The sequence below is a fragment of the Coregonus clupeaformis genome, unplaced genomic scaffold, assembly GCF_020615455.1.
Source record: "Coregonus clupeaformis isolate EN_2021a unplaced genomic scaffold, ASM2061545v1 scaf0400, whole genome shotgun sequence".
Taxonomy (NCBI): domain Eukaryota; kingdom Metazoa; phylum Chordata; class Actinopteri; order Salmoniformes; family Salmonidae; genus Coregonus; species Coregonus clupeaformis.
In genome coordinates this window covers 299,940-324,755 of record NW_025533855.1, presented here as the reverse complement: position 1 = coordinate 324,755, position 24,816 = coordinate 299,940, and the positions used below count along the sequence as shown (strand labels likewise).

General features: G+C 41.0%; 1 protein-coding gene and 1 pseudogene across 2 annotated transcripts; both read right to left on the bottom strand.

The window, feature by feature from the left end:
* The window catches only part of LOC123481151, a 72,774-nt pseudogene extending 51,210 nt beyond the window's left edge, over positions 1 to 21,564 (bottom strand).
* Positions 21,565 to 22,078: 514 nt separating this feature from the next.
* Positions 22,079 to 24,816, bottom strand: LOC121550380 (activating transcription factor 7-interacting protein 1). Of its 2 annotated transcripts, none has more exons than XM_041862607.2 (5): positions 24,467 to 24,816; positions 24,229 to 24,342; positions 23,980 to 24,087; positions 23,820 to 23,905; positions 22,079 to 23,624 (listed from the first exon to the last, which is right to left on the bottom strand). In XM_041862607.2, the coding sequence occupies exons 1-5, from the start codon at positions 24,735 to 24,737 to the stop codon at positions 23,124 to 23,126; spliced, it is 1,080 nt and encodes a 359-aa protein (XP_041718541.1). In that variant the 5' UTR covers positions 24,738 to 24,816; the 3' UTR covers positions 22,079 to 23,123. The 2 variants fall into 2 exon arrangements, with proteins under 2 accessions (XP_041718541.1, XP_041718542.1); XM_041862608.2 differs by having other exon boundaries at positions 23,820 to 23,887.

Sequence of the window (24,816 nt, the reverse complement as noted above, 5' to 3'; positions counted from 1 at the left end):
ACTGTACATTTCATGGTTGTGACATCATAAACTGGCTTTTAGGAATGTAAGTGTTTTGCTTGGTGGATATGGCAACCTTATAATGTAGGAGAACAAAGAGTAATGTACAGAATACTGTATGTAGACTATTGCATCTAGGAAAAGAGCCTATTTCTTTGATAGGATGAATTAAACCACAGTCCATCTCAAAGCTTTAATTTCTCCCCAGAGACCACTGCCTCTGTAGTTAAGCAAAGGTAAAACATTTGAATAACATTACTTTCACATTCTGAAGATTTATGACTGTAGAAAATGCTAAAGTAATCCCATACAGCAAATATAGAACTTGTCCTGGCATTTTCAAAAGGAGTGTGTTCCCTATAAAGCTGTGGTTAGTCCGTGAACATTCCTATTGATGCATCATGCAATATCCACACAGGTTGTGAAGCTTAAAGTTTTTGTTACTTCAAATACGTATGGGACATTTGAATAAAACTAACTCCCTGTGGCTCAAATTTTTGGTTTTGTATGTCCAGCACCAGAACATCATTGCTGTGTAACATACATAAACTGTATTTTGCTGATATATAGAGATATCTGAAGATGCTGACCTACATTATCATTGTATAGCAGAACGAGAAGAAAACATTATTCACGTATACAAATAACAGCCTTTGGGTGGAGAGGAAAATAGGTACAGTAACTGTTCAAAGCTATCAATGTACATGTAGGCTTTTCCATACATACATACAGCAACTGGAGCATCAACATACATCTCTGAAGTCTCGACACGGCAGTATCCAAAGAAGTGCCTGAAGGTAACAGATGTCACCAAAGCAAATGTTGGAATGCAATGCTCAGCTAATGATTGGGTCTCGAGGCGGTTTTCCAGGTGACTTATGTTCCTCTGTGGAGACAAGGATGAGTGAAGGTGTATTGATTCCTGTTGACAATTCAATCAATTCTATGCGCAGTCTGACATGTGTCAGGTCAATCTAAAAAGGTGATTCCGGTAGATCCAATTAATATTAATTGATAGCATTACCTCTGCAATAAAACCTATTAAAACCAATAGTTTCCATATAATTCTACAATACCCACTACATTCTTCAATAATTATTAGCCAGATTTATGTTGAATATACTCCACAGATCCTAACCCAGAAAGACTACACAGCAATCGTTTGTTCTTATATGTCCCCGAATAATATTCACAAATAGGCCTACAATATTGGAATAGTATTGTTGATGATCCAATACACACCATGCCATACTCTCACAAGCCATCAAACACAAGCAATAGAACCATTCTATTTCCTACTCTACTATATCTAGACCTATGTGCACATCTACAGAAACAGTCTTAGTCTCTTCACTATCCTTCCCTCCTCCTTTATGCTAACTCGTCTCAGGATCTCCATTTTGCCACCTTTTATGAATACGTTCGAAAAAATCTCTCTCTCTCAAAAACAGAAATGTCCATTATTGAGTATCCTACCAGAAGACGCAAACTGGCTATTCAGCAAAGAGGGGAAAGCAGCATAAAACAGTATGAAACACTGGAGCAGGTGTCAAGATATAGGCAAGATCTCCATGTGTAGTAAGTCTTACTCATCCTTTAATTAGGTTGTATGGTGAGGGGGAGGGCAGAGTGTGCTTATTTTAGAATATTTCAGACTATTTTCAAGATCAAAGGTTGTAACTGTATTGTATTGTATACGCCACTGCGTGTCTACCTCTGACGTGTGTTTGGGATCTATGCTTGTATGTGCTGCTCGAGAGTCTATTTTTAAACTGCTTTGATGACTTAGTAAAATAAAACACAATTTTAAAAGGTTTCCTTTCCACCAGTTCAAATTGCAATCTATTCTCTTGCTCTCCATCTGCTTCGGGACCGTTCTCTCCATCAGTCAAAAGAAAAATGACTAACGCAAGAGCCAAGCCGCAGAGCATTGAAACATAACTGTGCATGGTAATGATAAAGGCTACAGTAATACAATAAAGAGAAGAAATCCCATTTGTAATAGGTATACATGAGCTATAGATAAGACTTAAAACAGATCTATGAACTAGAATTCTGATAGACCAATATCCTTATTTGAACCATTATTCTAAAATGTCCTATTTAGTTTCTAAGCTTCATAAAAGATCAGAGAGAACAACATAATTGAATTTAGGCCTAATAGCCTCATGTAGAAAAAGATTGCTATTAAAAAGGCTTAAACACACTCAATGTAAAAGTAGGTGGACTTGAAACGGAGTAGTGAAACGAATAATATTATTCAATAATATTGTTGATTTAGTTATGTTCTATATTAATGCTAGTTCTAATAATGCGACATCAGCCGTTAGTAACACAGCAAAGACTGTTACAGGAACAGTAAAGAAGGCCGTTGTAAGGGTGGTGCTTTTCAGTTATAGTAGTAATAGTGTAATAGCATTTGTAGTGTGCTCACATCTACAGCCCCTAAGAGAATAATTTAGTTTCTCAGTCTCACACTACGTAGTGGCTCAGTCTCTTGAAAGTCACGCCAGATTAACAGTGCATGGAGAAAAAGACGATAGGAGGGTGGAAAAGGGGGAAAGCGTACGTTCAAAGTCTAAATGATAGCGAGAGTCAGAGGATGCTTATGAGAGAGGGAACGAGTATTGAGAGAGATGAACGCATTGCAAAGAGGGAAAGATGGAAAATATAATAATGGCTCCTCTGGTTGATAATAGCTGTTTATGGGCCATTATTTACTGTTTCTGTATTCATATACATAGCGAGTCCAATCTCAGTCGGACTTCAGGGAATAACAAATGTCTTCATTTTATCACAAATAACAAAACACAGACACACATAGGCCTACATACAAAATCTGCACACAATCTACACACAAACAAGCACTCACAAATGGGCACACCTTTTTGCCACAAAATCTCATTCAACAAATCCTTTAATTGCTTGATCGATATCCGTAGAGCCATGAAATGAAGCTAGTATTCAATAGCAGCTGGGTCAGGTTGAATAACCACGTAAAACTCACACACTGACGCAGTCCATTGATCAAAAAGCGCACCGCGCTGAAAGCCTGAGCCCCTTTCCACCACAAGGCCTGCAGGTCCCACGCTGCACCACTACCACCATTTTTTTTTTTACATTTTTTTTTTTCACCACAAACCATCTCCACATTGATATGTTTATGCTGAAGATGACAGTTTTATGGGACACCAAAAATGTGTAAACTTGGAGATGTTGTTGAATTTGAGATGATGTTGTTGACTCATTTTCACAGACGAGCAGAAGAATATCAAAACGAGACAAACTCAAATACATACAGCATCCCCAGTGTGTAACCTACAGTATGTGACTAACACACACACACAGTGATGAGATGGGTTGTGTGGGTTGTTGCTGTATGACAATGATAGTCTAAAAACGCTCATCAGTGTGTCCTACCTTGTGTATTGCCAGCCAAAATGTCATCCTTGCTTCTCAGAAGTAGCATGATGGTGTGGCCTGGGACTCCTCTCTCCCTCTCATAGCCTCAGGCTGAGGGAGGGTGAACTGAGATGCACACACGAGGAAAAAGACAATAAATAGTTGCATCACAATAGCCTAATCAAAAATCGAAACTATAACATATAACTTTAAAACTGCTCTGTCATTGAACGATAACAAAGGAACACGTTACATCTACAAACCAAGTAGCATTAAAGTATGTATTACATTATGACAGTTAATTTACATTTTAATGGCTATGATGATACTGTGAATGCAGGCCTAAATATCCAAAGACTGTGTGTAAATGCAAGGCCGTATAGAAAGACTCAGCACATTAATAAGGTATGAGACACATCAGATAATATGAGCCATATTTTTGATCTTGGATCTTATTTCATACTACTTTGATGTCTTGATATAATCGTGTACATGGGCCTTTGAGATAAGCTAGCTCTTGAGAACCCAAGGGGGCCCACAGCTCAGCTGTTCTCAGCTGACGGTATGAACCACAGCTGGCTCCATGTGAACTACAATCCCAATGCTCTGTTTAAACGTTAATCATCATCTTTGCGATACCGTTTTGGAAACATAAAGACCTCTATTCTCGCGTCAAAATAATTTCACAAATGCAAAATTTACACTTCCTGTACACTGTTTTAACACAGTTGCAGTCGACAGTATTTTTCAGTTACAACACTATTCTGACGTCCTTTATCCGTTACACACAGGTGTACGGAGACACTACGATAGCTAATTAGAACAGGTGGTCTTCCGTGAAAACAAGCGCCTTAACATGGAAATACGGCTGTGTGGGAACCCTAACCTTATACATTCAAATGTTTTATTCATTTAGCAGACTCTCTTATACACAACGACTCACAGAAGCAATTAGGGTTGAGTGCCTTGCTCAACGGCACAGCGACAGATTTTTCACCTGGTTGGCTCAGGGATTCGAACCAGCGACCTTTCAGTTACTTGCCCAACGCTCTAAACCGCTAGGCTACCTGCCACCCCTATAAAGGTGTGTAGTAACTCTTTTTTCAGTGAGCTACACAAAATACTCTGTAATGTCAAATTGGAAGAAAGATTCTAACATTTGTAAAAAAAAATAAAAAAATAAAAAATGTATGAAACACTTAATATATATTGATTAGATAAGTATTCAATCCCCTGAGTCAATACATGTTAGAATCCCCTTTAGCAGCGATTACAGCTGTGTCTTTCTGGGTAAGTCTGTCCATTATGGTTCTTTTCTAAATTCTTCAAGCTCTGTCAAATTGGCTGTTGTTATTGCTAGACAACCATTTAAAGTCTTGCCATAGATTTTCAAGCAGATTTAAGTCAAACCTGTAACTCGGCCACTCAGGAACATTCACTGTCTTCTTGGTAAGCAACTCCAGTTTAGATTTGGCCTTGTGTTTCAGGTTATTGTCCTGCTCAAAGGTGAATTCATCTCCCAGTGTCTGGTGGAAAGCAGACTGAACAAGGTTTTCCTCTAGGATTTTGCCTGTGCTTAGCTCCATTTATTTATTTTGATCCTGAAAAACTCCCCAGTCCTTAATATAATATTAATAATAATAATAATAATAATAATACACTGAACAAAACTATAAACACAACAATTTCAAAGATTTTACTGAGTTACAGTTCATATAAGAAAATCAGTCAATTGATATAAATTCATTAGGCCCTAAATCTATGGATTTCACATGACTGGGAATACAGATATGCATCCGTTGGTCACAGATACTGTTAAAAAAAAAGGTAGGGGCATGGATCAGAAAACCAGTCAGTATCTGGTGTGACCACCATTTGCCTCGCAGTGCGACACATCTCCTTCGCATAGAGTTGATCAGGCTGCTGATTATGGAATGTTGTCCCACTCCTCTTCAATGGCTGTGTGAAGTTGCTGGATATTGGCAGGAACTGGAACATGCTGTTGTACACGTCGATCCAGAGCATCGCAAACATGCTCAATGGGGGACATGTCTGGTGAGTATGCAGGCCATGGAAGAACTGTGACATTTTCAGCTTCCAGGAATTGTGTACAGATCCTTGCGACATGGGTCTGTGCATTATCATGCTGAAACATGAGGTGATGGCGGCGGATGAATGGCACAACAATGGGCCTCAGGATCTCGTCACGGTATCTCTGTGCATTCAAATTGCCATCGATAAAATGCAATTGTGTTCATTGTCCGTAGCTTATGCCTGCCCACACCATAACTACACCGCCACCATGGGGCACTCTGTTCACAACGTTGATATCAGCAAACCGCTTGCCCACACAACACCATACTGTCTGCCATCTGCCCGGTACAGTTGAAACCGGGATTCATCCATGAAGAGCACACTTCTCCAGTGTGCCAGTGGCCATCAAAGGTTAGTATTTGTAAGTTGGTTACGACGCCGAACTTCAGTCAGGTCAAGACCCTGGTGAGGACAACGAACACGCAGATGAGCTTTCCTGAGACGGTTTCTGACAGTTTGTGCAGAAATTCTTCGGTTGTGCAAACCCACAGTTTCATCAGCTGTCCGGGTGACTGGTCTCAGATAATCCTGCAGGTGAAGAAGCCGGATGTGGAGGTCCTGTGCTGGTGTGGTTACACGTGGTCTGCGAATGTGAGGACGGATGGACGTACTGCCAAATTCTATAAAACGACGTTGGAGGTGGCTTATGGTAGAGAAATTAACATAAAATTATCTGGCAACAGCTCTGGTGGACATTCCTGCAGTCAGCATGGTAATTGCAAACTCCCTCAAAACTTGAGACATCTGTGGCATTGTGTTGTGTGACAAAACTGCACATTTTAGAGTGGCCTTTTATTGTCGGCAGCACCTGTGTAGTGATCATGCTGTTTAATCAGCTGCTTGATATGCCACACCTGTCAGGTGGATGGATTATCTTGGCAAAGGAGAAATGCTCACTAACAGGGATGTAAACAAATTTGTGCACAAAATTTGAGAGAAATAAGCTTTTGTGCATATGGAACATTTCTGGGATCTTTTATTTCAGCTAAACAACACTTTACATGTTACGTTTATATTTTTGTTCAGTGTATATGCTATTTAGCAGACGCTTTTATCCAAAGCAACTTATAGTCATGCATACATACATTTTACGTTCGGGTGGTCCCGGGAATCAAACACACATTCCTGGTGTTGCATGCGCCATGCTCTACTAACTGCATAACATGATGCAGCCACCACTATGCTTGAGAATATGGAGAGTGGTACTCAGTAATGTGTTGTATTAGATTTGCCCTAAACATAACACTTTGTGTTCAGGACAAAAAGTTGTTTTTTTGCAGTATTACTTTAGTGCCTTGTACAGGCTTTTCACTGTCAATTATGTTAGTATTGTGGAGTAACTACAATGTTGTTGATCCATCCTCATTGTTCTCCAATCACAGCCAATAAACTCTGCAACTGTTTTAAAGTCACCATTGGCCTCATGGTGAAATCCCTGAGCGGTTTCCTTCCTCTCCGGCAACTGAGTTAGGAAGAACACCTGTATCTTTGTAGTGACTGGGCATTGATACATCATCCAAAGTGTAATTAATAACTTCACCATGCTCAAAGGGATATTTAATGTCGACTGAGGGACCTTAGAGATAATTGTATATGTGGGGTACGGAGATAAGGTAGTCATTCAAAAAGAATGTTAAACACTATTATTGCCCACAGAGTGAGTCCATGCAACTTATTATGTGACTTGTTAAGCACCTTTTTACTCCTGAACGTATTTCGGCTTGCATTAACAAAGGGGGTGAATACTTATAGACGCAAGACATTCCAGCTTTTCATTTTTAATTAACTTGTAAAAATGTTTTAAAAAACATAATTCCACTTTGAGATTATGGGGTATTGTGTATAGGCCAGTGACGAAACAATCTCAATTTAATCCACTTTAAATTCAGGCTGTAACACAACAAAATGTGGAAAAGGTCAAGGGGTATGAATACTTTCTGAAGGCACTGTATGTTTAACATTACCGTCTATGAATGGGCTAGAGATAGGCCTACAGTATTTTTACCAAAAGAAAAGGAATCCATTAAATGGGTGGGGTGGAATCAATGGCTTACACACACACACACACACACACACACACACACACACACACACACACACACACACACACACACACACACACACACACACACACACACACACACACACACACACACACACACACACACACACACACATTACCGGTCAAAAGTTTTTAGAACACCTACTCATTCAAGGGTTTGTCTTTATTTTTACTATTTTCTACATTGTAGAATAATAGTGAATACATCAAAACTATGAAATAACACATATGGAATCATGTAGAAACCAAAAAAGTGTTAAACAAATCAAAATATATATATATTTTATATTTGAGATTCTTCTAATAGCCACCCTTTGCCTTGATGACAGCTTTGCACACTCTTGGCATTCTCTCAACCAGCTTCACCTGGAATGCTTTTCCAACAGTCTTGAAGGAGTTCCCACATATGCTGAGCACTTGTTGGCTGCTTTTCCGACTGATCCCAAACCATCTCAATTTGGTTGAGGTCGGGGGATTGTGGAGGCCAGGTCATCTGATGCAGCACTCATTCACTCTCCTTCTTGGTAAAATAGCCCTTACACAGCCTGGAGGTGTGTTGGGTCATTGTCCTGTTGAAAAACAAATGATAGTCCCACTAAGCCCAAGCCAGATGGAATGGCATATCGCTGCAGAATGCTGTGGTAGCCATGCTGGTTAAGTGTGCCTTGAATTCTAAATAAATCACAGACAGTGTCACCAGCAAAGCACCCCCACACCATAACACCTCCTTCTTCATGTTTATTCGTTCACCCACATCGCGTCTCACAAAGACACGGCGGTTGGAACCAAAAATCTCCAATTTGGACTTTAGTAGTGGTTTCTTTGCAGCAATTCGACCATGAAGGCCTGATTCACAGTCTCCTCTGAACAGTTGATGTTGAGATGTGTCTGTGACTGGAACTCTGTGAAGCATTTATTTGGGCTGCAATTTTTGAGGCTGGTAACTCTAATGAACTTATCCTCTGCAGCAGAGGTAACTCTGGGTCTTCCATTCCTGTGGCGGTCCTCATGAGAGTCAGTTTCATCATAGCGCATGATGGTTTTTGCGACTGCACTTGAAGAAACTTAAAAAGTTCTTGAAATGTTCCGTATTGACTGACCTTCATGTCTTAATAATAATAAATAATATAATAATAATAATAATAATATGCCATTTAGCAGACGCTTTTATCCAAAGTGACTTACAGTCATGCGTGCATACATTTTTGTGTATGGGTGGTCCCGGGGATCGAACCCACTAACTTGGCGTTACAAGCGCCGTGCTCTACCAGCTGAGCTACAGAGGACCACAGGTCTTAAAGTAATGATGGACTGTTGTTTATTTTTGCTGTGCTTACCATAATATGGACTTGGTATTTTACCAAATAGGGCTATCTTCTGTATACCACCCCTACCTTGTCACAACAAAACTGATTGGCTCAAACGCATTAAGAAGGAAAGAAATTCCACAAATTAACTTTTAAGAAGGCACACCTGTTAATTGAAATGCATTCCAGGTGACTACCTCATGAACCTGGTTGAGAGAATGCCAAGCGTGTGCAAAGCTATCATCAAGGCAAAGGGTGGCTATTTGAAGAACCTCAAATATAAAATATATTTTGATTTGTTTAACACTGTTTTGGTTTATACATGATTCCATAAGTGTTATTTCATAGTTTTGATGTCTTCACTATTATTTTACAATGTAGAAAATAGTCAAAATAAAGAAAAACCCTTGAATGAGTAGGTGTTCTAAAACTTTTGACCGGTAGTGTACATACATACAGTGGGGAAAAAAAGTATTTAGTCAGCCACCAATTGTGCAAGTTCTCCCACTTAAAAAGATGAGAGAGGCCTGTAATTTTCATCATAGGTACACGTCAACTATGACAGACAAAATGAGAAAAAAAAAATACAGAAAATCACATTGTAGGATTTTTTATGAATTTATTTGCAAATTATGGTGGAAAATAAGTATTTGGTCAATAACAAAAGTTTCTCAATACTTTGTTATATACCCTTTGTTGGCAATGACACAGGTCAAACGTTTTCTGTAAGTCTTCACAAGGTTTTCACACACTGTTGCTGGTATTTTGGCCCATTCCTCCATGCAGATCTCCTCTAGAGCAGTGATGTTTTGGGGCTGTCGCTGGGCAACACGGACTTTCAACTCCCTCCAATTATTTTCTATGGGGTCGAGATCTGGAGACTGGCTAGGCCACTCCAGGACCTTGAAATGCTTCTTACGAAGCCACTCCTTCGTTGCCCGGGCGGTGTGTTTGGGATCATTGTCATGCTGAAAGACCCAGCCACGTTTCATCTTCAATGCCCTTGCTGATGGAAGGAGGTTTTCACTCAAAATCTCACGATACATGGCCCCATTCATTCTTTCCTTTACACGGATCAGTCGTCCTGATCCCTTTGCAGAAAAACAGCCCCAAAGCATGATGTTTCCACCCCCATGCTTCACAGTAGGTATGGTGTTCTTTGGATGCAACTCAGCATTCTTTGTCCTCCAAACACGACGAGTTGAGTTTTTACCCAAAAGTTCCATTTTGAATTCATCTGACCATATGACATTCTCCCAATCCTCTTGTGGATCATCCAAATGCACTCTAGCAAACTTCAGACGGGCCTGGACATGTACTGGCTTAAGCAGGGGGACACGTCTGGCACTGCAGGATTTGAGTCCCTGGCGGCGTAGTGTGTTACTGATGGTAGGCTTTGTTACTTTGGTCCCAGCTCTCTGCAGGTCATTCACTAGGTCCCCCGTGTGGTTCTGGGATTTTTGCTCACCGTTCTTGTGATCATTTTGACCCCACGGGGTGAGATCTTGCGTGGAGCCCCAGATCGAGGGAGATTATCAGTGGTCTTGTATGTCTTCCATTTCCTAATAATTGCTCCCACAGTTGATTTCTTCAAACCAAGCTGCTTACCTATTGCAGATTCAGTCTTCCCAGCCTGGTGCAGGTCTACAATTTTGTTTCTGGTGTCCTTTGACAGCTCTTTGGTCTTGGCCATAGTGGAGTTTGGAGTGTGACTGTTTGAGGTTGTGGACAGGTGTCTTTTATACTGATAACAAGTTCAAACCAGGTGCCATTAATACAGGTAACGAGTGGAGGACAGAGGAGCCTCTTAAAGAAGAAGTTACAGGTCTGTGAGAGCCAGAAATCTTGCTTGTTTGTAGGTGACCAAATACTTATTTTCCACCATAATTTGCAAATAAATTCATTAAAAAAATTTCTGATTTTTTCCTCAATTTGTCTGTCATAGTTGAGTGTACCTATGATGAAAATTACAGGCCTCTCTCATCTTTTTAAGTGGGAGAACTTGCACAATTGGTGGCTGACTAAATTTTCTTTCCCTTTTCCACTTACCTATTTCAAATGTATACATAGTATTCAGACCCTTTGCTATGAGACTATTCCATTGATCATCCTTGATATTTTCTACAACTTAATTGGAGTCCGCCTGTGGTAAATTCAATTGATTGGACATGATTTAGAAAGGCACACCTGTCTATATAAGGTCCCTACAGTTGACAGTGCATGTCAGAGCAAAAACCAAGCCATTAGGTCGAAGGAATTGTCCGTAGCTCTCAGAGACAGGATTGTGTCGAGGCACAGATCTAGGGAAAGGGTACCAAAACATTTTTGCAGCATTGAAGGTCCCCAAGAACACAGTGGCCTCCATCATCCTTAACTGGAAGAAGTTTGGAACCACCAAGACTCTTCCTAGAACTGGCCGCCCGGCCAAACTGAGCAATCGGGGAGAAGGGCCTTGGTCAGCGAGGTGACCAAGAACCTGATGATCACTGACAGATCTCCAGAGTTCCTCCTTCCAGAAGGACAACCATCTCTGCAGCACTCCACCAATCAGGCCTTTATGGTAGTGGCCAGACGGAAGCCACTCCTCAGTAAAAGGCACGACAGCCCGCTTGAGTTTGCCAAAAAGGCACTTAAAGGACTCTCAGACCATGAGAAGCAAGATCCTCTGGTCTGATGAAACCAAGATTGAACTCTTTCGCCTGAATGCCAAGCATCACGTCTGGAGGAAACCTGGCACCATCCCTACGGTGAAGCATGGTGGTGGCAGCATCATGCTGCGGGGATGTTTTTCAGCGGCAGGGACTGGGAGACTAGTCAGGATCGGGCAAAGATTAACGGACCAAAGTACAGAGAGATCATTGATGAAAACCTGCTCCAGAGCGCTCAGGACCTCAGACTTGGGTGAAGGTTCACCTTCCAACAGGACAACAACCCTAAGCACACAGCCAAGACAACGCAGGAGTGGCATCGGGACAAGTCTCTGAATGTCCTTGAGTGGCCCAGCCAGAGCCCGGACTTGAACCCGATCGAACATCTCTGGAGAGACCTGAAAATAGCTGTGCAGCAATGCCCCCCATCCAACCTGACAGAGCTTGAGAGGATCTGTAGAGAAGAATGGGAGAAACTCCCCAAATACAGGTGTGCCAAGCTTGTAGTGTCATACCCAAGAAGAATTGAGGCTGTAATCGCTGCCAACGGTGATTCAACAAAGTACTGTGTAAAGGGTCTGAATACTTATGTAAATGTCATATTTCAGTTTTGTATTTTTAATAAATTAGCAAAAAAATTCTAAAACCTGCTTTTGCTTTGTCATTATGGGGTATTGTGTGTAGAACTGTGGGAAAAGTGAAGGGGTCTGAATCCTTTCCGAATGCACTGTACATACATACATATATTTATAAATAAATAAACGTGTAATTTGCTCGGATAAAGGCCTTGTTTAGTTTTCCTCCCTCCTGTCCTGCCTACTATGTAGCTTTTTTTTGTGTTGTTAAATTGAGAATATTCATCGACACATATTGGCCTCGACACCTCATGATGTGGGGCGTTTATTAACGAATTTGGCAATGATTTGTGGGGAGATATAAAAAATTAAACGTTCTTTGATTGATCTCCTCGCTAAATCATAATCCTTTCTCTCAGTTGATTGAGAATGTGCTTGGTTTTTCGCGACTCAAAACACTCACAGTGGTTTCAGGGGAAACGGTGCGAGCGCTAAATCCTCGTTGGGTCACTATGTATAGCGACGTTTCGAAGTAATTGCTCTCCAAAGCTCCACTTTTCTTATTTTTTCCCCTTTTCCGCGATGCCGTATTTGCTGCTATCGAGTTTACATCTGACTGCAGCGGGTCTGTTATTGATGAACAAGGAATAGGGAGGATGGGAAAGGTTAGGAACACATCATAAATGAATGTGCAACCTCACACATGGTGAATTTGGCAATTGGTTTCAGAGGTCCTAAATGTGATTCATGGGAACTTCGAGATAGGCATGTGCTTTCTTGCTGGGTCAGACAGACACTGAATGAGACCTTCCATTAGAACAGTAAGCTATTTATACCTAGTGGAGGTCCAAATTCCAGCAATCTCTCTGGTTGGTGTTTGCACACACTTACAAGGCCAACAAGTGATGCTATTTCCCTTGAGTACAAATGATGTGTTTTACCAGAATGTACTGTATGTACTAAATCCCCCCCCCCCCCCTCTTAGGACAGTAGGAGTGTAATGAATAACTTCCATTAATCCTAATTATACCCATGCATATCTCAATATACCCCACAAGCAATTTCTCAATGAATGGAAATGAATTTGTCTGTTCAAGGGCATGTTGCACAGGCCATACTTTAAGTAAATAAATGGTGAATTAAATATGCTGATAAATAATGAACTATGTCTCTAGGGCAACAGATTGTAAGTTCTATATTTAATAGATTGATAGGCCTCACACAGACACATGCTGTACACAACATAAGCACAGTGACATACACTTAACACATGAACCAAGAGGGTGACCATAAATGGAAACATCAGAAAAATAATAGAGAATGCTCCCATCCAGCCATTATTTCTACCCATTAATACACACAAAATTGAATAAATGCTGTACTAATTTTCCTGTAGGTATGTCCTTCCTTACGTCGTTGTGTCAATACAACTCTTCTTAATCAGCTATGACGAATTATTAAACATACTTTTTATAGGAGATCATGACCCATAATCTCCAGTCTTGGAGTGAATAAACTGCCAATAAATAGTCTCCTCGCCCCATATACTGTAGCTCCCTCCAATCACCAAGTGAACAAGCCCAGTGTTTGATCCACAGATGCATTCAGTGGGTTGAATGAAAGGGAGATTGACAGATTACTCAAAGTTTGAGATGGTTTCTAATCTTCGGGCAGAAGTAGGCCTAAAACATGGGTTGGGCCCTGTCTGTGTTAGACAGCATAGCGAGTGACAAAGATTAGTTGGGTGAATGGAGATTATGAATGTCCACAGCCCCTGCTGTCTCCTGGCCTTGTTATTGAGTCAGCAATGGCTGCAGCACATAAAGCATGAAATGTAGAAGCTGCAGGACAACATTGTCTTTTTTATGGTGGAGATCATATGCAAACTTCTATGTTCTAGGATGAAACTCCAGCATATTTAAATGGTTACTTAGGTTAAACAATTTCAGAACGAATCCTGAATAATTCACATCCAGTGGTCCTGCAGTGCCAGATGGCATTTTAGAATATGTCAATTTATGGAAATAATAATATGCCATTTAGCAGACACTTATCTAAAGTGACTTACAGTCATGCGTGCAAACATTTTACGTACGGGTGGTCCCAGGGATCAAACCCACAATCCTGGTATTGCAAGCCCCATGCTCTACTAACTAAGCTACAGAGGACTTGAATAAATTCAGGATATGCATAGACCACAGAAAGTCAACCCACCATGTGGAACTGAGGCCCAAGAGGATCAGTCCAATTCCCTTAAACCAGGTACAACCACAATCTAAGGGATGGTGGGCCCATACAAACACAAAATATTAAACATATACTGTAACACCAGTAAAAACCACTGTGTTCAACTCTATCAGTTTAATGATAATCAACTTTCTCCCCATTGTTGTTGTTTTTTCCTTTTAGTAGACCCACGAGCATCTTGTGGTTGAGCCCATAGTTACACATTGGCCAACCATCTAGCCTCATTGTGATGTTACTGACAGATATGACAGACTACATGGGCTTAAGGGCCCATCTGCAGGTAGACTCTTACAGTCACGTGTAGGGTCCAAATAGAGAGCACCAAGGCAAGCATAGCAAGACCAAGTCCCAGGTGGATTTGACGCGTATGTAGCTGTAACCTTGACCAATTCTCAGCACACAGTATAAATCCAAACCCCCTGTCAGCCAAATGACTAGGAAAGTGAATTAGAAAAAAGGGGTCAAACACACAGGACATATGATGGACAGGCGGGTGTGTTGCAGCAGACACTGAGCTGAGTCTCCAACCCATAAGCGGGAAACAGACAAAAGAAAAGTGCATACATACTCGTTGCGAAGTCACATTTACGTTTTCCTTTGAAATAATGATGTATTCACCGGATAAGCTGCAGGGAGAGTGTAGGCGGAAAGGGCAATGGACTCACTCTCGCTCTTTCTCTCTCACAGACACACACACACATTAACTGAAGTGTCTAGAACTGCATTGGAGAGTGGGTAGGGAGGTTTAAAGAGTACAGAGTACAGATATAGGCAAAGCAATAGAAGCTTGTTTATGAGGTGTGGAGATGAGTCATTCATTTACATTGTAGTCATTTAGCAGACGCTCTTATCCAGAGCGACTTACAGTTAGTGAGTGCATACATTTTTTTTCTTTCTTTTTTTTCCATATTGGCCCCCCGTGGGAATCAAACCCACAACCCTGACGTTGCAAACGCCATGCTCTACCAACTGAGCTACACCAATAGTATAGTATAGTATAGTATAGTATAGTGTCATTTGATTTTTTTTTTTTTTTTATCATTTTAACATTCGGTCATAAAGAGCACAACTTCATAAAAAAACATGTTTTCCTATCTCATAAAAAAAAGAACTATAGTAAAGTGCCAATTAAGTAACAAGGTTGACCCTAACACCATTTACCATAACAGGGTTGATGATTCATCTTAAAAATCAGACAAATCAGGGAGAATGGAAGCTTGTTGTGTGCAACATGGAGGGGCAATTGAATACAAGCTTCACAATAATCTACAGTGCATTCGGAAAATATTCAGATATATTCAGACAAATATTATTTTTTCACATTTTATTACGTTACAGCCTTATTCTAAAATGGATTAAATAAATAAAAAATCCTCATCTATCTTCACACAATACCCCATAATGACAAAGCGAAAACAGGTTTTAGATATTTTAGAAAATGTATTTAAAAAAATTAAATAAAAATAATAATACTTATTTACAGTGGGGAAAAAAAGTATTTAGTCAGCCACCAATTGTGCAAGTTCTCCCACTTAAAAAAGATGAGAGGCCTGTAATTTTCATCATAGGTACACGTCAACTATGACAGACAAAATGAGGAAAGAAAATCCAAGAAAATCACATTGTAGGATTTTTATGAATTTATTTGCAAATTATGGTGGAAAATAAGTATTTGGTCAATAACAAAAGTTTCTCAATACTTTGTTATATACCCTTTGTTGGCAATGACACAGGTCAAACGTTTTCTGTAAGTCTTCCAAGGTTTTCACACACTGTTGCTGGTATTTTGGCCCATTCCTCCATGCAGATCTCCTCTAGGAGCAGTGATGTTTTGGGGCTGTCGCTAGGCAACACGGACTTTCAACTCCCCTCCAAAATTTTCTATGGGGTCGAGATCTGGAGACCTCCAGGACCTTGAAATGCTTCTACGAAAGCCACTCGCCTTCGTTGCCCGGCGGTGTGTTTGGGATCATTGTCATGCTGAAAGACCCCAGCCACGTTTCATCTTCAATGCCCTTGCTGATGGAAGGAGGTTTTCACTCAAATCTCACGATACATGGCCCCATTCATTCTTTCCTTTACACGGATCAGTCGTCCAGATCCCTTTGCAGAAAAACAGCCCCCAAAGCATGATGTTTTCACTCCCCATGCTTCACAGTAGGTATGGTGTTCTTTGGATGCAACTCAGCATTCTTTGTCCTCCAAACACGACGAGTTGAGTTTTTACCCAAAAAGTTCCATTTTGGTTTCATCTGACCATATGACATTCTCCCAATCCTCTTCTGGATACTGCACTCTAGCAAACTTCAGACGGGCCTGGACATGTACTGGCTTAAGCAGGGGGACACGTCTAGCACTGCAGGATTTGAGTCCCTGGCGGCGTAGTGTGTTACTGATGGTAGGCTTTGTTACTTTGGTCCCAGCTCTCTGCAGGTCATTCACTAGGTCCCCCCGTGTGGTTCTGGGATTTTTGCTCACCGTTCTTGTGATCATTTTGACCCCCACAGGGGTGAGATCTTACGTGGAGCCCCAGATCGAGGGAGATTATCAGTGGTCTTGTATGTCTTCCATTTCCTAATAATTGCTCCCACAGTTGATTTCTTCAAACCAAGCTGCTTACCTATTGCAGATTCAGTCTTCCCAGCCTGGTGCAGGTCTACAATTTTGTTTCTGGTGTCCTTTGACAGCTCTTTGGTCTTGGCCATAGTGGAGTTTGGAGTGTGACTGTTTGAGGTTGTGGACAGGTGTCTTTTATACTGATAACAAGTTCAAACAGGTGCCATTAATACAGGTAGCAGTGGAGGACAGAGGAGCCTCTTAAAGAAGAAGTTACAGGTCTGTGAGAGCCAGAAATCTTGCTTGTTTGTAGGTGACCAAATACTTATTTTCCACCATAATTTGCAAATAAATTCATTAAAAATCCTACAATGTGATTTTCTGGATTTTTTTCCCTCAATTTGTCTGTCATAGTTGAAGTGTACCTATGATGAAAATTACAGGCCTCTCTCATCTTTTTAAGTGGGAGAACTTGCACAATTGGTGGCTGACTAAATACTTTTTTCCCCCACTGTACATACGTATTCAGACCCTTTGCTATGAGACTTTCCATTGATCATCCTTGAGATGTTTCTACAACTTAATTGGAGTCCACCTGTGGTAAATTCAATTGATTGGACATGATTTAGAAAGGCACACCTGTCTATATAAGGTCCTTCAGTTGACAGTGCATGTCAGAGCAAAAACCAAGCCATTAGGTCGAAGGAATTGTCTGTAGCGCTCTGAGACAGGATTGTGTCGAGGCACAGATCAGGGAAAGGTTACCAATACATTTTTGCAGCATTGAAGGTCCCCAAGAACACAGTGGCCTCCATCATCCTTAAAATAGAAGAAGTTTGGAACCACCAAGACTCTTCCTAGAACTGGCCGCCTGGCCAAACTGAGCAATCGGGGGAGAAGGGCCTTGGTCAGGGAGGTGACCAAGAACCTGATGATCACTGACAGAGCTCCAGAGTTGCTCCTTCCAGAAGGACAACCATCTCTGCAGCACTCCACCAATCAGGCCTTTATGGTAGTGGCCAGACGGAAGCCACTCCTCAGTAAAAGGCACGACAGCCCGCTTGGAGTTTGCCAAAAGGCACTTAAAGGACTCTCAGACCATGAGAAACAAGATCCTCTGGTCTGATGAAACCAAGATTGAACTCTTTGGCCTGAATGCCAAGCATCACGTCTGGAGGAATCCTGGCACCATCCCTACGAAGAAGCATACCGAAGACTCAAGGCTATAATTGCTGCCAAAGGTGCTTCAACAAAGTACTGATTAAAGGGTCAGAATACTTATGGAAATGTGATATTTCCGTTTTTTAAAACCTGTTTCAGTTTTCTAAAAACCTGTTTTTGCTTTGTCATTATGGGGTATTGTGTGTAGATTGATGAGGAGGGGAAAACAATTTAATCCATTTTAGAATAAGGCTGTAACGTAACAGAATGTGGAAAAAGTCAAGGGGTCTGAATACTTTCCAAATGACGTGTTACGCTCAACATGCTCAGTTTTCCACCACAAAACACCAGAAAATGACCAAAGAGAGTAGAACCAGTTCACCTGCTTTTACACTATGATTTGACTATAAGATGTTCAATGTTTCTTTAAAAAATCATTTTTTTAAAGGAATTGTTTAACCATATTAAAACGAGTTTAGGTCACGTAACACATTGACCTTAAAATGAGGAACAAACGTAAATGAATTACTAATCACATGGAATAAATAATCATCTTCAGAAATGACTGTCAAAGTAACAAAATAACTAGGGCTTTACAATGATGGTGAAAACTTGGGGAAATTTATTAAATTGAACAGATATATAGAATTTTCCATGTGGTCTATATTAAAGGGTACTTAATTTAATATAACAGGCTTTTAAAATGCAATATTGGTACACAATTTAAGGTATCAAAGGGCACTATTCGTGGAACGACCGAGATACAGATTATGTAGATTATGTACCTAAATGTATAGAAAGGGTATGACGAGATCAGAGTTTTTGATTATATGGATGGACAAACATATATAAGAGCTCAAACAAGGTATCAAAGGCTCAAGGAAAAAAATATATAGATATGGTGGAATTTAGGGGAAATTACTGATCTTCGATAATCCACCATTCAACTCGTTCAATATCCACCTCTCTCTATCACACACACACACCAGACACTGACACACTGTGGTGCAATGATATGTATGAAAGACTATATGTATGTTAACACCCACATTGAACGACAAAATGTGTGCACACATACCATTAATCAATGACAACAAAATGAAGAGCAATAGAAATAGCTTGTGTGTAAGAGAGGCACTGTACTCACCTAATTAACCCTTAATACTGAGTGATTCTAAATGTAATTGTGTTTGTAGATAGGAGAACTTGTAACAATCACAAATATATCACTAGAAGATAAAAGATGTTGAGTCCTTAATCCTTGATAGTAAAATCCCATTAAAATTCATTAGTAGAAAAAATTATTAAAATCAGCTTTAGTCCATTAGGGAAAAAATACAAAAAAGTCCTGAATTTCAGTGCTGTTTATAATAACAGTTAATTAGAGGCTTTCATTTGGAGTCCAATCCAAGACGGTAATTCCTCAGGAAAACAGCTACATCCAGAATGCATTTATCATTGTGAAGAATATTCTTTTTAAATCCCATTCCCCAATATCTTCATATAATGTAGAGGAGAATCATAAAATTCTCCTTCAAGAAAAAATTGAAATATAAAGAAAGCAAGGTGGAGCGAGAATGAATTGTGGTTTGCTCTACTTATCTATGTATATGTCTATTGCTCTGTGTAATACACTCTCTTTCCCTCTCTCACTCTCTCACTCTCTTTCCCCTCTCTCACTCTCTCTTTCCTCTCTCTCACTCTCTCTTTCCCTCTCTCGCTCGCTCACTCACACACCAAAAAGTCTAAGTTTTTTGGTTAGTTCGCAATAAACCTAATTCCCTACAACCTTTTCACCACCCTGTCTTCAACACTTCCCTTCTCCTATTGCTAAACATTGTTCCCAAATAACTACACTAAATTACCTGCCACTTAAAATATATCACAGTAGTCCCAGTAATAGCTTACAAAAATTATTCCCCATATAAGTAAACATAACTCTCAAATTATATCAGAAAAACAAAATTACCCTCTAACATTTAGAACATTGGGATATGTCAATCATTTGATGGCAAATGAAAAAGATGGAGCAACAAATAAATAAATGACTGGATCAATTAAAAGGGTGGGGGTGTAAGTGGAAAACAATGATGGGATAGAGATGAATGGCGCTTAAAGGAGAGCGACAGATGAGAAAAGCATGTAAAAAGAGAAATCCTCTGAAAGTTAAAGAATAGCAGCAAGGGTTTTAGTCCATTATCTTTGAGTGCTTGTGTGTGTCAGAGGGAGTGAGAGTGAAAGGAGAGGGGTGGAGTGGGTAGAGAGAGATGCACACACAGGTGACAGACCAGTAGAACGAGAGACGGGTGAGTGAGTATTAAGAGCGGAGCTACAGATAATGTTTGACCGTCTTCATCAGACAGCAGTGGTTTCATAAGAGGTGCAGGATGAGATGGGAACAGTATAATATCTTGATTTATTCCTTTTTAGCTAGATATGGAGTTTGCCTTGGGACCTTGCATTACTCTCCTCCTGTGTGTGAGTAAAACGATTCAATATAAGGAAACGGAGGCAGTTACACATTTAATGGGAGGAGAAGAGACTGTTGTGCAATACTGTGAGAGAAAATGTGCTCCTCTGAGAAGAGAGGAAGGCGTTGCAGGATGAATCACTGAGGTTTTGATTGAGGTCAAAAGCAAAAAGGTGATGTTTGGGATGGAGAGTGGGGATGGCATGTCATGAAAACAAGTACCAGCTGAATGATTTGATGAAAGAACCATTCCTATACCGAGCCTTACTGTAGTTTAGCATGTGTGTTATATGGATGCGTAGCACACACAAATACACACACATAAACAGATTGAAACAGACACTAAACACTAAGAGACCTACCTAGAAATACAAATAAGAATCCCCAAAATAGAGATGCAAAGGATTGTGGGAGAAGAAAAGAGGTACAAAATAGGAAGAGGTCAAAAATGAAAAAAGGTAAAATAGTGTTATCAACGAGCTTGTGTCTTTGCTGTCGAAAAAATCTGGATAATTGAAACACTGGTGGATTCAAAAACTAATCCAAGTTATGGGGTGGACGGTGAGTGGAGCAATGTGGGGAGGGGCAGCGTGGGTAACAGGGGGAAAATATTGGGAGTCATAGGAATGGTAAGGGAAGGGAGAATGGATAAGGAAATTAAAAAGGAAAAATAATCTCTTTCCTATATAGAAGAAATTGTAGACCAGGTAAAGGGAGAAATAGATGAGAAGGCAGAGGACAGAGAGAGCAAGCAAATGAAAAGATAAAGCACCTCCCAGCAAGGTGATGACGAAGAAGAAGAACAAAATACTCCAGTAGCCTCCGTTTTTTCTTGTCTCTATGTGGAAGGGGGAATGGCAGTTGCCAGTTATTCCCCCTCCCAGCTTATCTTCTTTCTTCTTTCAACAAAAAAAGCCTTCCCATTCAGATGAAAACATGTCCTTTTCCTCTAACTCTGGTCTATTACATACCACACACACAGGTTAGACATGTTGCAGTCTCATCAATATTGCTTACTGAAAAGACACAGGGTTGTAAGACAAGCATTGCCAGCCTTATGAAAAAGGATACTGAACTGAAATTGCTATCTGTCCCCTCTCCCGCCCATCCCTGAGAAAGCTGGGTAGGAGGGAGGAGGGTCCTCTCGCAGCATTAGTATGCATTGAGAGAGTGAGAGAGAGGAGGAGGAGGAGGAAGAGGAGGAGGAGGGGGTGCCTTTCCAACAAATGTCGAGGAACCGATGTTAGTGTGAATAAACTGATAAGGGACTAGCACCACCTAGAGTCAAGCATAAATACACCAGTATAGTTTACAAACATTTTAATGAAAAAGTACAATAGTCTGAATAGTTCTTGGTACTTAACCTTTCGGTCAATCTGTTGTCAGGTCCAATGCATTTACATGTTTCAAACCAGCCATTAAGACTTTACATGTCCCTATCAGACAGAGTATAAAGTGATCAGCAGACAGTGTGAATTACGAGGCCCAGGGAGGTCTCAGACCCCCTGAACGAGACATGAGTCCCCCTAAATGCAACAAAGTCAAACTTTGGGGTGGGGGGTCTCTAAATAATACTAAATGAACAATTCTACTATTTCTTTCAAATGCTATTTGTACTGCTAGAGGTAAATATTAAAATAAATGCATATTCCAAATTAAACTAACACCCCCACCGGTCATGGTTTAAAAAAATATATCCATGTGGCTGCACTTGTCATCCCAGGACAGTCCAGTATCTCAGCCCCTTTTCAGGCATCCCAACTTTTCTTTCTACAAAAAATGGTCATTTTGTCAAAGATGCATCAATATATTCAGGCTACAAGAGTGTAGACCTAATGAAAATCGCAGAATGTCATTACACTTTTTGGTGTTTCGTAACAGATGGCGCGAGTGCACTGTTTGGATGCTGGAATTATTTTGGAGTAGACGAACATGCGCAGGTAGCCTACTTTTTGAAGTGATATGTTTGACAATATAAAAACATGACGACTGGTTCTGTTCATGCCAAATTAAAAAGGTAATAAAAAAACATTAAATAACATGTCTTTACTATTAGGCCCATAAAAAAATGACTGTGTATTACCATATAATAACATGGTCATTCTGTCCTTCATAGTATGTTAGACTGACAATTGCAATGAAAAGTTAGAGTTTTCAAATGCCTTCAGGGAACTAGAAGGAGAAGAATACTTTGTCCATTTTCTTTCAGAAACGGAATCAGGCCATTTCAGGTTGATTTTCAAATGCTCTCGTCCTGTGTCAAAGATACCATTTTGGTACAATGCTGCTCCCATGTGGTCAAACACACGGCAGGCAGACAGTGGTCACATGGGGCCAAACGATTTCACTAAGATGGGCAAAAACATTTCCCAGTAACATTCCAATGATAACACCTTGGCTCAAAGATGATTTGAGTGCACAATTCTGATAAAACAAATACCAAACACATTCATTTGAAAATAGAGCAATTAGTTTTGCCAACAGCTGTACTGAACTTTTCACTTTGGCCAGACTGGTTAACAGAAAAAATCTACAGAATCAACATTTCTCCTCTTGTTTTAACTTGACACAACACATTTTAACTTAAATCTTAACGTGTGGTTAAATTGGAGCTTTCGGTGAAGGGGACGTTAAGACGTCAGTGCACTGAGGCACACAGAATGGTCCAAAGCGGCCATACACATCCCTGGCACGGACTGCAAAATAGTACTTGGAGCCAGAGACAAACTGTGTGAGTGTACAGGCCATGGGCAGAGCCAAGGCCTTCACCTCCCCTATCTTCTTCCAGAGTAGGGGGGGTGTGCCGGGGGCGGCGTGGCCAGAGGGGTCCTGGTGGTAGGCATATAGGTGGTAGCTGTCCACGGCAGCACAGCTCTGGTCTACCTCAGTCACAGACCAGGAGAGCACGATGCCGTCATTCTGGCTCGGAACCCGGGTTATTTTGAGCAGAGGCTGCTGTGGAGTGCTGGTGATGGATGCCTCTAGGGGCAGGCTGATAGTTTGAGGTGGGACAGGCAAAGGGGGAAGGGGAGAGGGCTTGAGGCAAGGTGTGGAAGATGAAGAAGTGGTTGTTGCTGAGGCAACACTTTTAGATGGCGAGCCCTGAAAGATGAATTTTAACAAAATTGTACTTCTTTCACTCAGCCTTTCACATTCATTTGCTATGTTTACTCTCTTTGGTTGATTATAGGCCAATATGCAATTTTCTTCCAATTGGCAAACGTAATTCTGGAACATGCAGTATTCCATGTATTGAAAGACAAAGTTGCTCCGCTTTCAAACATTTGGTAGTCTCACCTGCACGGGGCAATGATGAACAGTGTGTGGAGATCCAACGGCTGAAGTCTGACCAAGAGATGACCTCACTGAAACACAGCAATAAACTAAAGAGAAAAACAATCTGGGTATTCTACTGCCAACATAACCACAGACAGTGTTGGCACAAGATTCCACTTACCGGCCTGTGTTCCAACTGAAGTGGAGGTGGCTGTTTGCTGTGTGGCTGTGGTTCGCTGACACGCTGTTGAGGCCTTCAAAGCCATCGGAGCCTTCAGCACTCCAGTAACTGCACACAACACATGGGGGACTACTCAGGGAGATGTAGTGCACTAGTCACTATGTACAACCCACTGCATGTCTGGCCCCTATAATATCATAAATACTGGTCACCAAAAGGAAGAAGGAAGGAAAGGAATATCAATCTTACCTTGAACATCATCATCATCATCCTCCTCCTCCTCTGTCAGGTCTATGAATGCTTCGGACTTGGCAGGGTGAGATGCCTGTGTGGAGTCTGAAGGATGGTTTGTAGCTTGACTTCCTACATAGGAGAGTGTAGGAAAACACAGCTTCTCAGTTTGAATGACACAGAATCCGGACAAAAACAAACTCTTTACATTTACTCTTCCAAGATGACAAGCCAAACATCTGAGATGTAAGCTAACCTGTTTTCGCAGGCACCTGTGGTACAGGGGCAGCTAGTTGCGCTGGGGCAGCTGGATGCACAGAGGCAGTTGGTTGCACAGAGGGTTGAGTGCCTGTGGTGGCTGGCATTGAGAATCTTGGTAAGGATGTAGTTGAAGTGGAGTTCGCCACAGACACAAGCCGAATGGACTCACAGACGGAGACAGACACACCTGAGCTGGGCCTGCTGACTGTCCCATTGGCTCCAGGGTAGGCATCATTGGGTGTGGCACAGAGTGTGGTTGTAGCCATAGTTGTGGTTGTGGCCCTGCATGTGGGTGTGTTTATGGTTGTGGTCCTGGGTGTGGTTATGGTTTTGGTCCTGGGTGTG

Coding starts and splice junctions, on each gene's coding strand:
- LOC121550380 (XM_041862607.2), bottom strand. CDS start 24,737: ATGGCTACAACCACACTCTGTGCCACACCCAATGATGCCTACCCTGGA. Junction 24,343..24,466: donor ACAGGTGCCTGCGAAAACAG/GTTAGCTTACAT, acceptor TCTCCTATGTAG/GAAGTCAAGCTACAAACCAT. Junction 23,625..23,819: donor TTCATCATTGCCCCGTGCAG/GTGAGACTACCA, acceptor TTCATCTTTCAG/GGCTCGCCATCTAAAAGTGT.